The sequence below is a fragment of the Macaca fascicularis genome, chromosome 5 (genome assembly GCF_037993035.2).
Source record: "Macaca fascicularis isolate 582-1 chromosome 5, T2T-MFA8v1.1".
In the NCBI taxonomy this organism is placed as follows: Eukaryota; Metazoa; Chordata; class Mammalia; order Primates; family Cercopithecidae; genus Macaca; species Macaca fascicularis.
Genome location: NC_088379.1, coordinates 99,392,679 through 99,407,422, shown reverse-complemented (window position 1 = coordinate 99,407,422; position 14,744 = coordinate 99,392,679). Strand labels below are relative to the sequence as shown.

Sequence of the window (14,744 nt, the reverse complement as noted above, 5' to 3'; positions counted from 1 at the left end):
AGGGGTTAAACTTCCCTAGACATGAAATAGTTCTCATTGAGGATATATGCCACATATTGTATTAATTGCAGTCCAGAAACATGTGCCTCTGCAAACTACTTTGAAAGTCTTACATTGTGTTGATATTTAGTGCAAAAGGTGTACATAATTAGTGTGCGAATCTCTTTTATAAGATAGATTAGTTGTGTGTGTGTGTATATGTGTGTAATTCATGGTTTATATTTTAAAAGCAAGGCTGTGAGGCAAGAGTACATAGTAAAGAATTATAATTTCAAATACTTGGGAAATCAGTTTTTAACAGTTATTTTAAATTTATAAAAATGCATATTACTTATTTCTTGTTTTATATTTGATATATGATATTTTTTTCTTAGAATTGGGATATCAGCTTTGACCTCTGAAGAGTGAACCATGATTATGGCCTCAAAGTTGAAAGTTGGTTAAAGCCGGCAGACAAGATCCAGGACAAAATCTAAGTCATCTTTCTGATGGCATCTGCTTGGTGAAAGCTAACCTTTTAAAGTGTTAGAGGAATTGGTGTCGCAGGATTTGTGATGATGAGTATTTCAGACCTACCTCTTAGTCTCTTAGAGTACTCTTAACTGTGTTAGTGAATGCTTTCTGAACTCTCATGCTGAAACAGATTCGGAACTAAAACACACAATTACAGGCAAACACACACAGTTCATTCCGTAGTTCTTGATTTGTAGTGTCAAGTATATTGGCTTGAACATAGCAGGTATTTTTAATGTTTGGGCTAATTTTATTTTGTTCCTTTTCTAATACAAGCCAGTGTTTAGAAACATTTATTTTGGATTTCTATTCAGGTATGTCTGTCTGCTGCCTGGTTCTAGTGAGTCTAAATCACTAGAAGCCAAGGTCCTTAAGGACCTTGGAGACACTGGGCCTATTTCAAGATAGCGATTTGAATCACTGTGACCACGCTGAAGGGCAGTTCGGTCAATTCTGAGTATTCACCACGTGGGAAACGTGATACATTTTGTGTAGGAGAAAGGGATGAGGCCTCTTCTGTACTATTTTGAAGAACCAGTAGAGAACTACTTTTAATACAATCCAAAGTCAATGGAAGGAAGAGTAATCTAACAATTAGACAAAGTTCGAATGCTATGACAGGCCTCAGAAAACATTTGACTTGAGATTTTGTTCATTTGTCAGTAATGTATTATCCAGAGGGTGAACGAAATCTTAACTGGAAGTCGAATGCAGTCAGACCTCTGGATCTGTGTGTTTCACATCTATGGATTCAGCCAATCTCAGATAGAAAATATTCCGAAAAACACTCTGAACAAAACATGTACAGACATTTTTCTTGTCATTATTCCCTAAACTGTACAGTATGACAACTGTTTACATGGCATTTACATTGTATTAGATATTAGAGATAATCTAGAGGTGACTTAAATTTTACAGAATAATCTGCATATGTTATATGCATATATTATAGGCAAATACTACACCATTTTATATAAGGGTCCGGGCATCCTTGGATTTTGGTATCTGAGGGGGTCCTGGAGTCAACCCCCACTGACACTGAGGGACCAACTGCAAACGAAGAAATCAAAGCAGAGCTGCGGTAAGTGAAGCCCAGTGGGCCTCACCTCAGCCCAGTGGCATCCCCATACATCCTGAGTAAAAAAACCCTTGGGAATCTGGGGAGCACAGTTGAAAAATTATGGACTCTAGATGATCCCTCAGTTCCCCATCATTAGTTCAAAATTCATCATTCATGCTCCCAATGAAGGAAAACAAATAAACGATTCTCGATTCTATCCTTTCTTCTCCCAAGCCCTCTAATTCAAAGAAAAAGTAAAATTAACAAACTAGATATTCTCTTGACTTTGCCACTTTTTGGGAAAATTATTTCCATCTTTCTGGCATCTGAATTTGAGAAATCGATCATCCTTGACTTGCTTTTCTCTTTTACACTCTATATTCAGTTAACCTTCAAGTTCTCGATTCTTCTTTCAACACCTATCTACTCTCTGTATCTTCTTTCTTTTCTAGACTACTTCAGAAGTTCAGCACATACCGAAATCATTGTCCAGCCCTTTTAATTGGCCTCTTTTTCTTCTTCATTTCATGTGATGAATCGCTACCAGTTTACTTATTCTAAACTGCCCCTCTAAGAGCCTGTTTCTCCCTTGGTTAAAAATCTTCAGTTTTTTCCCACTGCCACTGATGGAGGTTTTCACATATTCCATGGTTGTGAGCCTCTGTGAGCGTCAGCCCAGCTTCAGTACCTCTCTGATGGTTCAAGGACCAGCAACTGGCACTTCCATACCACTTTCCTATTTCACTCTACTTAAAATGGTAGCAAATATTTAGGATCAAAGCAGGGTGGGAAAGTGTTGGCAGTTATGATTCCAAGACTGATTTATATCTGACTTTGTGATCAGCCTGCTGGAACTAGTAAATGTCATTCTACTTTGTTCGAAACACTCCAGTGGTTTCCCAACCCAGGCAGAATAAAAGCCCAAATCTTCAGTGTTCTACAAAGCCTTGTAATGTGAGTCTTTTGTTATTTCTTCTCTCCCTTCTCCCATCACTCATTCTAATCCAGCTGAATTGATTGTCTTGCTATTCTTTAGACATGCCCAGGACATTCTCACCTCAGAGCCTTTATACTGGCTGTTCCCAAAGACTGGAATGTCCTTTCCCCAGACAGCAACATGACTAACTCCATTTACTCCCTCACTCCATTTAAAACTTCATTCAAATGTCAGCTAATCAGTCAGACCTCCTTTGACCACCTTACTTAAAATAGAAGATCCCCACTTCTGCTCTGGCCTTCCTGCTCCTTGCTCTTCTTTTGCTTTGTTTTCCTCTACATCACTTACACCTTCCAATAGACTAATCCTTCACTTACTTTCTGGCTTATTGTCTGTCTCCCTCAGTTAACTGTAAACTCCAGGAGGGCATGAATTTCTGTCTTGCTTACCGGTGTATCCCCAACACACAGAGTAGTGTCTTGCACACAGCAGGACCTGAGTAAACATATGTTGAATACATGAATAAACAGGATGCAGCGTTCTCTCTTGAGCTCAGCCTCCACGCATCCCACAATCTCACTCACACTTTGCCTTTTGCTGCTCTCTGACGCAAAGCCCATATTCCAGAGATCGTGGCCTATTGTGCCTGTGAGCATTCTTCCCAATGCTTGTCCTATGGTTGCACTGTAACCCCCGGCACAAAAGCATCCTTCTGACCTTTCCACATTCTTGGTGATTAGGCTAATTTTCCACTTGTTCCATGAAACCATTCCAAACCTTGCAGCCTACATTATTCTTTTCCTCCTCTCATAGAATATTTTTTCTATACCACCAATTTGACAAATATACTCTTCAGCATGGTGTAATTTATATTCATGTATTCTGGTGTTATTTATACGATGAGTTTTTACTTCACTTTTCCAATGTTTATATTTTGTTTCTCCAACTTTGGAAGCTCTCTCAGGAGAAGCTGGGTGGCAGAGCTGCTCACAGGCAGAAATTCAGCCCAGTCACCCCCTCCGCCCGGCCACCATGAGGAAATGAGAGGATCAAAGCTTCAGTACACTGGAAGCATAGCTGGCCCAGGCACTTGCCTTGGTACATCAGTTAGGAGAACTCTGCCTTAGGGTACGTGCTAATAGTAGGTGCTCAGAAAGTATTTGTTGGCGGACTGATTGATCTTATGTGATTGTATTTTTCCCAACATTCTCCCTGAAGCCTTGCTAAAGTTTCTGTATCGGTACTAAACTCATTAAAAAGAAAAGAGAAAGAGACACAAATGGATGATTATGAAGTTATGAAGTAGGAATCTGAAACTTCATTTAATGATGAGAGAGACCTAGTTAAAAATATTTATGATTGGTGATTGAGCCATGGGACACATCAAAAACTTTGGAGGTTGTAAATGTGAGAGGGGTTTTCATACATACAGTACTCAGTTTATGGTCATTTTTACTGTCTTTTCATGGAGAAATCTGAGTGAGTGAGAAATAAATTTAAAAATGTTTAGTCATACAGAATTACAATCTGAGAGTTCCAATTATATGTATATATTGCTGCACTGCTTATTTTTAATTTTAACTCCTAATAAGTTGATTTGGAAAAAAGAATTGTACTCATTAAAAAACATCATGTGTGAATAGAGTTTTGTATTACATACCTCATGTCAACTACGTCAATCAGCTATGTTCAAAGTTTTTTTGAAAAACAGTGTCTAGAGAAGTACTTGAGCATATTAGTTATTCAGTTACTATTTCCAGCACTAAAAAGTCAAATGATATAAGACTGGGCGTGGTGTAATCTCAGCACTTTGGGAGACTGAGACAGTCAGATCACTTGAGCTCCGGAGTTCAAGACCAGCCTGGACAACATGGTGAAATCCCATCTCTATTAAAAATACCAAAAATTCGCTGGGCGTGGTGGCACATGCCTATAGTCCTAGCTACTTGGGAGGTTGAGGCACGAGAATTACCTAAGCCTAGGAGATGAAGGTTCCAGGGAGCCGAGATCGTACCACTGCACTCCAGTCTGGGTGACAGAGCGAGACTCTGTCTCAAAAAAAAAAAAAAAAAAGTCAAATGAGATAAGTAGAACATATGGAACTTCTATTTGCAACTTAATTTTAGTGTACTTTTATTTCTAGCAATAAATCTTATACACAACATTTGTAAATATTAATAGAGGGTTAGCATTTAATTTTAAAGTCAACCTAATTTTGGAAAGGAATTAAATATTAACAATCAGATACCTTTTTACATAGTATGAAATAGATACTGATACTCTTGCCTCCAGGAAATAGCTGTGATCCTGAAAGCTTTAGATAACTTGAATTTTTGTAAATTGAATCTTATTTTATTACATATCAGATATCAGAAGAACTAATTCTTAAAGGCCTCCTACTATGAATCTTTTGTGTAGCGAATATGCAAGTTGTATTTGTTTATTTTTCAAATTCAGGGAGTTATGGGTTATCTTTGCATATACGTATCTATGTGCGTTTAAAAAATAATATTGATGTCCAATTTTTAAAAATTAAAAACAGCCACTTAAGTAGGCTACTTAATTCCTAAGCTTTTTCAGTAGCAGCAATTTAATAATAAAATATAACAACTTAAAAATTAAAGTTTGCTTTCTACTCATATCTCAAATCTTGTAACTGGCAAAATATTTATTAAAAGCAATGTTTGTCATCCCTTCTCTGGTTCTGACACTGTATCATTCTTTGTTTTTGTGACATATGTTTCTCCTTGTAAAGCAGCTGTTACGAAAGTTTAATTCGTTTTTAATTAACGAGAATTAATGTCCTGAAAATTTTGTGAGTTTTCAACCACATCATGAATAGTTCGAGACTGTTGAAATGTGTTGCTTATTCCAAGGTAGGAATGTATGGGGTTTCTCCGAAAGAAAACCGGGTCCTCCTTCCTCATGAAGACTAGGCAAGCTACGTCTATACTATGAGGTAGGTAATATGTTCAAATAGCACAGCTAGTTTCTCTTCTTCATTCTGAAGAAATTCTAGGAACTATGATACAAAATTAGTCAAAAGATGTCACTGAGTCCTAAATTGTAGCAAGTCAAGATAGAGCCCTTCCATAGGAAAAAAATTTCTCAAATTTGAACAATTTTTGTTTTGTCATCAATATTACATGGAAACAAAGCAAATGGATACTATTGAAAAAATAAGAATTTGAAAAACTCAGGTGAAGAAATGAGAGATAGTTCCTTGATCTGTTTCTATCCCAGTGGTAGGCTGAATCATTATGTGCTTTAACTGTTCCATGCCACTGTGCGGCTGTATAAAATGAAGCAAAACCATGAGGTTTCTAGTCTCCTGGAGGTTAAGTGTGGGTTGGAGGCTATCATCATGGTGGGCAGCCTGAAGAATACTTTACATTCATTGGGTTTATGGGCCACACTGCATCCTGTATTTTAGAAGACAGGAAAGGTAGCACGGCGTTTTAGTTGCAGTACGAAAAAGAGCCTGAATAAGATTTACTATGTTTTGTCCTGTTGAGGCAAGTTGAAACATTGCAGAGCTTGAACTGTTATGACTCATTAGATTTGCAGGGATAGAAAAGGAGTTATTATGGTCTACATTATTCTGATGAGGACACCTACGGGTAGGAGTCAGTCTCTGAATGGTATGCAGGTATCAATAAGGATGAAGGGTTAGATAGTAATTTTCCGTGGCTTATAGGAATTTTCACATTTTTGAAAATTTGGCTTCATGATCTGGCATGTTGGTAAATTTTCAAATCTTCTTTGAGGAGGTGGTCTGAACCAAGAAGACAGTTTCAGTTGGTGCTTGAGAGCTACTAAGATGAATTGCTCTAGTCAGTCACCCAACCAAGAAGACTGTACTGGTTTGGGGTGACTCATTCTGTAACATAGCCTCCGTATTCTGAATGTTGATACGGAGCCAGGAAAGAGATGAGTGTTGGAACACACCCAGACCCATTCCTAAACATTCATTTCTGCCATGCCCAGCTGCTTAGCACAGTGGCTTTCAAAATAATAGGTTCTCTGTTAACACTAGTAGAATTGAATTACATCTATCAAATCTTCTATAAATTACAGCTTTATTCCCTGCCTTTTCAGTGTCAGGTAAGTAATTTCTACCTAGGGAAGCTCACATATGCTGCCTTATAAGAGGGTATCTTCTGAAGTATTTGTTGACAGGTTGTCTACCAAATTTCATTGAAATGATAATTATGGCCATAGCTGTTAATCATTTATTAATATTTGGTCATGAGGGTTGGCTATAAGATTTGTTTTTTGTAAGAAAAGTACTCTAGAAGGAAGCCAGATTTTAGTGAGTTCATTGTACTTTATCAGTCATCATGACATTTATATTTAAGGATAAAAACCTATGTTTACTGGCACATAATCTCTTCTCTGCATGATTTACTATACTTATAATCCAGAATGTGTTTCACCATTGGAAAATTCTGATTATAAAACAGTAATAACTTGTTATTCAATTGTGTGGTTTAGAAGTATCATGCAGGGTAAATGGATCTTCCCATTTTTTATTTAAATTGATGAAGCAAAGTACCATTCGGTAAAGTCTATTTTTAAAAGTATTTATTCAGTTGACAGCCAATCCCAAACTAAAAGAGATGAAAAATAACATGATTACGAACATGACAAATTGCCTGTAGTTTAATGGTATGAGGAAGAAGGCAGTCTTATAACTTTAAGTATGTATGATTAAACCCAAACCTGTGCATAAGTTCTGATGTGGAACAGTGATACCAGATATCTTAATGATTCGCCAGTGGGTTAAATTGGACATTTGAGTAGAATAAAAGTATGTGGATGTAAGGTATTTTGTCTTGTAGTGAAATAACCAGGTTGGTCTAAGTGTTGCAAACCAGGACAAACAATGGGCCAAAAAAACAAGTGCAGACAGAAACAGGAACTGACCTTAGTTTTGCCGCTAGCTATGGCTCTGGGTAAATAACCTGAGGTACTCACTTTCCCACTTGTAAAAGTGGAATCAGATGATCTATGTGTCCCAAACAAGGAAGGAAGGATCTTAGAGATTTGTAGCCTAGGCTTGGTGACAGGAGAAGGTGGAGCCTATATTTACAGTCCATGAGGACCTATGTTGGTGTGATTGAAGGGTGGCAGAGTTTTAAAAAAGAAGACCCAGTTTACATTTTAGGTTGTCAAACATTTGGGCATATCACAGCATCTTAGTATCTTATGTTCCCTGATTTGTAAAATGAGGTCAATAGTCTAGATCTCTAAAATTCCTCTTAGTTCCAAAATTCAAAGAATTATTTTGGATGGAACTTTAGAACAATCGAGAACTATTTTTTTTTTTTTTTTTTTTTACTAAATTATGTTTTCAAAATACATTTTCAGATACATATCCCTTAGGTGTGTTAGATGCTGGAATAATTAAATATTGTTCAAATGCAGGGAAATTATTATAAATAATCTTAGAGCCTAAATTAATTCCCAAATTAATAGATTCAACATGATGAATAGTTCTCTAGCAAAGCATTTTTTAAGAAATAAATCCTAAGTTTAATAATTACCCTTAATTTTCTTTTCTTTCTTATTTTTTTTGATGTAACACACCCTCACCCTGATATTATCATGCTTGCATTGCTTATATGAAACAGGATAGATCTTTCCCAAAAAAGTGCTCACAGAGACATTCACAGAGAAAAACAAATATATTGTTGTTTCAAATAGTTTCAAATAGCAGAAAGGCAGTCACTGGTTTAGGACATCACTTAGTAATGTTTTAGAGAGCCACTCATTTTGGCATGGTTCTGCTAGTAAAACTTAATGTGATTTATGCTTTAATTAACTCAAGATAAATTTTTAGAAAAATTTAGTTCAATCTGTGAGAGAGTAAACATTTTCAAATCTTACAGTTAAGACTTCAATAGTATGAGAGCAAGTTTAGAAAACATTTTTATTAGACAAATTATTTAGACAAATTATACACAGAAAGCTCTGTCACTCATAACTGAGGCCTCCAAAAATGTTTTGTGTGTTTGTATAATAGGCGATACATCAAAATAAGCCTATTTTAAATATTGTACATGGTTAACAGTTTGTTGATAGCTAAAATCACTGCAACATCTGGTATGTCCCTATATAGCTTGTTGTAAAGATTTTTTTGTTTTAAAATCAGAGTTGTAAATGAGATCATGAATGTTACAAGGGAAAACAAGTTGTGCATGCACTTAGGTACTTGTTACCCTGGAAACAAAATGGTTTTTGCATGATGAGAAATTTTTCTGCCTTACACAGTAGACAATATTTGAAGATTTAGTACAAAACAGTGACAATACAAGATGCTCCCCAGAACAGAATTAGCATCAAAATATAATATATCTTAAGAATATACCTTTTAATTTCTCCTAAAGCAAATCACATAGGTTGATTCCTATATCAATCCTAGCCACAGAATGAATTAAAGTAAGTGTATGGCTGCGTAAAAACACAGAATAAGTTCTTGTTTCCTACTTACCACATTTTAATTTAAGGATTACAAACAAAGTTCATCCTACATTTCTAACAAGTAAGAAAGCTACTTTAAAAGGGTTGTGCACAAAGAGGCACTGTTTTTGCTGTCATCCTTCTACATACTTGGCACTAATGTAAAAAATACATAACTCCTCCAAATAGAACTAAATAAAAAAGGGGGTTGAGTTGAGAGCCCATTATGGTTATTATGTTTTCTTCTTTAGGATAATAAATGACAGTAATTTAAGGCCACATCAATAGTTCTTAAGGGCTCCCACCCCTCCCCAAATATCATAATTGTATTGATTGACTTGCTGCTTTGGAAGAGGATTAGTAACCTTCAATGATCTATGTTTCAACTCTCCTAGAGCTCTATGTGCTGTTGTGGATGTGGTTCAGCTAATAGCATTTTTCATTTAGATAATTAATTAAAAGTAAAAGTATCAAGGTTAGCTTTATACACTGCTGAATAACAAATGCGAAACCTATTCAAATGAGTTACATCTAGGAACAAATATTAAATTGCCCTGGATGCTTTAATAACAAAAGTATAAAATATTTTCTGTTGGCAAACAATGCGAGTCAGAATAACATTAAAGCAACCTGCCTTTTCTAACTGAAAAGAACCCCTGCACTATACATAGTTCCTGTATACAATACTTTTGTTTAAACTAAAGCTTTATTAAATGAATTGCAATAGCAATGGCCGCCTTTTTATATATATATACACATTATATAGGTGCATATATATGTATATATATGAAATACTAATTTATTTAACACAATAGAGGCTTCTGCCATATGATAAAGTTTACTGTACATAAGAAAAAACTTTTAATACTGTACAATCACATAAAGGTCATATGCACTGTTGCAGTGCAAGAGTAGTTTTAACTGTAGTCTTGACTGGCATATTAATGGCTTTTTTGTAATCCTACAAAATTGCATTCTCATCTTATGTGGCCTGAATGGTCTTTAAATTGTTTTATAAACACTGCAGGGGTTGCCTTTGGTCCACAGTTAAAGGACACTCAACAGCAGTGGAGCATTGTATGGATGCAGCAGAAGAATGTAAAAAGACTGAAGTTATTGCAATTGTATTTCTAAAAATAGAGAAATGTTACAGAAGAGGCCTTTATGTAAAATTAATCCTGCATATACTTTTAGTATACTCAGTGCACATTTCCTATACTTGATGTACAGTATATGAAAAGCAGACTAATAGGATCCTAGTACACTACCTTCTTGGGGAACAAGTTGAGTAATGAAAAAAAGTGGAGGAAAATGTACAGGAAGGGAGGGGAAAAGAGAGAAAATAATAGAGGAGAGAGGAGAGGGAGAAGGTGGGAGGAAAATACTAGAATTGTTACTAATAATCCTGATCTTTTTTTTAACGTTACATCCATGTTAGTCCCACAATATTACAGTTGCTCCTTGCAAAGGGAGTCCTAAAAAAGAAACAGTGAAGAGATTTGTTTGATGCTCATATGGAGGTGCCTCGGTCTGGATCATTACCCAGATTGAGCCCCAGGGTAGGAGTTGGTTGATAAGGAATAGATGACATTGTTTTTATAGGACTCCTGAAAAAGCCCCCATTAGGTGCCCTGTGCCTAAAAGGGCCAGTTCGGTGCTCAGGCACGTTGCCAAAAGTGAAACCAGAAGCAGCTTTAGCTGACAGTGTGCGGCTAAGAGTCTGGATCTGCTCTGGGATAAAGGTTGTTGTGGTAATATGAGTGTTCCTGAAATCACTGATTTGCTCCAGTGCTTGTCGTGTTGGCAAAGTGTCAATGTCCAGAGGGGTCAAATCAATTGACGAGGTGGAAAACTGTTTATGGGGGCTGTCGTCATCTGTGCACAAGCTATTTACACGTCTATGGAGGTGCTCCAGGTCAATTTCCTTGTCATCCTGGAGATGAAGAAAAAGAAAATAAGGTTCTCATCAGTACTAGCTTTGATGGTTAAAAAAAAAAAAAAAAAAAAGTAGTTCAGCAAACATGTAATTAACTGAACTTTGTGGTTTATTCATTTAACAAATATTTATTGAGCACCTAGTATGAGCCAGGCACTGTGCTAGTTTCTGGGGGTTCCAATTCTGAGATAAGGTTATCTATAATAAATATTTTTCTTGCAGTAAAGGTTTTAAAGTGATCATATGCCACATGCAACTACAAAGATATGGAAGCAGTTGATGGGTGATTGCCATTCTATGAAAGACAGGCCCAGGCAAAATTGTACCAACAGAAATTATGGTTTTGGCAACTCTAACCCCACCTCTTCTTTATACATGCTTCCTCCTTTTTCAGGGTGTCTCATTCCAAGTTAAATTTTTGTTCCTTTCAACCACTTACTCCTAACCTTAAGTTTCCATTCTTGAAAGAAAATGATATAGTCAGCTATTTCATACTAAAGTGTTAGTGACTGTTAAAGTGTTATTTCTTGTAAGCCAAGGATATGTGAGATTGTTGAGAAAGAGCAATACTCAACACAAAATAATTTCTAATTGAGGGATTTTATGCACTCAAGGTATCTAGCACCTGAATCAGTGAATATTGTGAAGTCAGTGAGATATTTAGGGACCCCTTCAAGTTAGGGCATGGGAGTGATAGCTTTAGTTTAGGGCCAGCTTTATGCTAACTGACCTCAAAACCAAAGACGCTTTAAGCTATGCTAATGGCGTCTTGGTAAGAAGGCAGTTAATAAACAAAAATATAACTAAAATCTCAGATTTTTGGAATTGAAACCAATTTATAAATTCCTTATAATTTTCACTAAAAGTGAGTATTCAAGATTTGAGAAATAAATATTTCTCAAATTTTGAGAAATAAAACTGGAAGGAAATAAAATTTTCCTTGTTATTAGTCTTATTTATAGCCAAACTCAATAAATTAAATTTATGAGAATTTAAAATATCTATTAATCATAAGAGGAGAAAATATTTTTTCATAGGACCTGGATTAGCTGTCACAAGTTAGAATGGAGTATGTATTTTTTCCATTGTGCTGTTATAGTGCTCCTCAGTGAAAAATATTTTGATGTGCATCACTGTTTTTCCTTCTCCCCCTTCTCATTTCAAAATTCAATAAAAAATATCCATTTATGCAGTATTATCACTGAGACTTTAGAGGATTGAGACATATAATTTTGTGGTTCCCACAGCAACTGTAATGTAGTCATCCATCAACAGATATAATAATGCAAAATTTTAATGTCATGTATAGTAATTCAAAATATAAGGAGCTTGGGGAGTCCTTACTTTCCAGATTTTTAAAAATATGAAGTCTCAGCTATAATGTTGCATTAATGTGGTCTTTTGCATTGAATCAATGTCAACAGAGATACCAGAAGCTTATTCCACAAAGAAAATGCTACAATAAGACTTGATTAATTTATAATTCATTCTTCAAATATTTAGAATGTATGCTCATTCACACAGGTAGGAAGCTAAAATTCGTCTTCGTTAAAGCCAAGCTTTTCCTTATAAATGATGCTGATCAATTTTGCATATAAGGTGATAAGAAGGAATCCTTACACTACTTTTGAAATCACCCTGTTTGAAAAAAATACATTAACATGCAACAATTCATATGCAAATGAGAAGTCGTATTTATTGTGCATTAAAGCAGATCCTTTCAGGATTCGCCTCAGGCATCAGTTAGTCAGCCAAGTTCTAGCTATAGAAAGTTTAAAACTTTCTTTGAAGCTGTCCATCAAATCAAATCGTTTAGCAAATTCAGATTGGTTTTTGTTTCAATTTGTGAAGCTTTAGTGAATATGACCTCATTAGTTAAAACATTTTCACCTCATTGGTCCAATGGAAATAAGATAAATGAATCAAGATTTAACTTCAGATTTTCTTTAATTTATAAGTCTTATACTTCATGATGAAAACAACACTCAGGCCACTACAAGAGAGATATGTGTAATTCTGTAATTATTCTTTCAGATAGCGAGATAAAATTTAATATGGCCCTGATGTTAAGCTGGCTCCAGAGTAAAGGAGAAAAATTGAAATTTGGATGTTTCCATGATGTGGATTTTGGATTTGATAAGCTTGGGGCCATCGAAGAGCTTCTGTCAATCTACATGAGTAGAGAAGGAGGCAGTCTAGTGGTGAAGAGAAAATTCGGATCATTTTTATTATAGTATTGTATTTTTGGGGGGCTAATCTTAGAGACACAAGGAATTTACTTACAAGTTAAACACCTAAGTGAAATAAAGTGGTAAGTATCTCTGTGAACTGGTCAAAGGAATCATGCATGGCCTTTAAAAATCATTGAATTAAAATCTATTCTGAGATTTGAGAGAATTTCAAAGCCCATTATGGTATATGAAATTCTAAGTCTTTCAAACACTATAGTCTCCTCTTTACTGATCTAGGGATAGCCTAAAATGGAAATTGATATTGATCTTACCAATTTTTATATTTCACAACTTTATTTTTAATTTTCAAAGAAGAAACAAGGACCACCCCCAACCCATTATCCTCCCTGGGTTCGTCCTCCCTGGAAATACAGCCTGCTTGTTGATTTAATTTAGAGCCAAAGCTCTCAATCAAGTACCTCTTTTGATGGAACCCGGGAGCCTTTCCTCTTGTTCCACCACGTCTCCAGCATGGCTATGAAGCAGGAGAGGACAATTCCAGCAGCCAGGATACAAAAGACCCCTGCAAAGCTCTTTATGTCCAGGGCGCCTCCTTTCTGCTTTGTGTCCACTGAGGAGTACAGGTCACACTGGCCATTCTTAGGCCACCATTTGTGCTTCAGGATGTCCATGTCACCATTCTGCTGAAGCTCCAGGATCCTTGGGATAAAGAACATAAGCGTGTGTTATTACAGACATAGTTATTGCCCTTGTTCACAACACATCCATTTATAATCCCACCTCTGTAGGATGGTGGCTGTCAAGGGGAAATGAATATATAGATCTGCTTGTAGATGGAGTGCTAGGAAATGGAAAGTCATCATTGCGTTGATTCTACAGACAGCATTGCACCACAATGCTTTCCTCTCTCTCTTCACCCATCCCGCCCTCCCAGCTTCCTCTCTGCTTTTCTTCCTATTCTTCTTCTTCTGGTTCCATCCTGTAATTCTAAATATTTTCCTCCTGGTTTGCTGCAGTGTGTTTTTACAATCATATTTCAGAGGCACTGTTTTTATACACTTTCAAGTTGCTGCAGTTCTGTGTCCCTTTCCTGCATCCAGAATGATACTCTGGATCTTAATGCTTTTATGAAGAACGTTTTGCTGCTTAGAGCAAGATGCTGGCATAATGTCACCCAGCATATGCTACACACAAAGAAATTCAATTAAGAAGACCTATTATTTAACACAGTGTGAGAGAAAGCCTTGGGACAAGTTTCAAGTTGATAAAATCCATCTCTTTTGGTTTTTCGCACAACTCATCTAGTTTCCTTTTTAATGCCAAAGGGGAAGTAATCTTACCTTGGAAAACAAGAAGAAAGCTGACCAGAGGCTTTCAGAAGTAGTTAAATTCAAATAGGAAAAACCCTCTTCTTTTTCTTCTGCCTCTTCTTTTTCCCCTCCCCAGAGTCTGAGGGTAGCTGCAGACTGCAGCTTTTTAAAGCATGTTTTTTCATACAGGAATTATTCTCAATTCCCAGTGCTTCTTAGGCTCTACCTGAGGCCAGCCTAGCTGTGGCCCTCCTCCAGCTATGCCCTTTTTCACAGGGTAAGGAAGACCAGGCCAAGGCTGTGTGCCTGCTCAGAGTGTGCATCGTCCTCTGGG

At 36.4% G+C, this 14,744-nt stretch overlaps 1 protein-coding gene across 3 annotated transcripts in view; it reads right to left on the bottom strand.

The window, feature by feature from the left end:
• The window catches only part of GRID2 (glutamate ionotropic receptor delta type subunit 2), a 1,557,400-nt gene that overhangs the window by 27,818 nt on the left and 1,514,838 nt on the right, over positions 1-14,744 (bottom strand). For 2 of the 3 annotated variants that reach the window (XM_005555440.4, XM_045393369.2), the window contains exon 15: positions 13,559-13,799. In XM_005555440.4, coding sequence (XP_005555497.1) covers positions 13,559-13,799 — 241 coding nt within the window. Of the gene's footprint in view, positions 1-8,182; positions 10,906-13,558; positions 13,800-14,744 lie in introns of those variants that run through there. The other variant, XM_005555439.5, reaches the window with a different exon arrangement.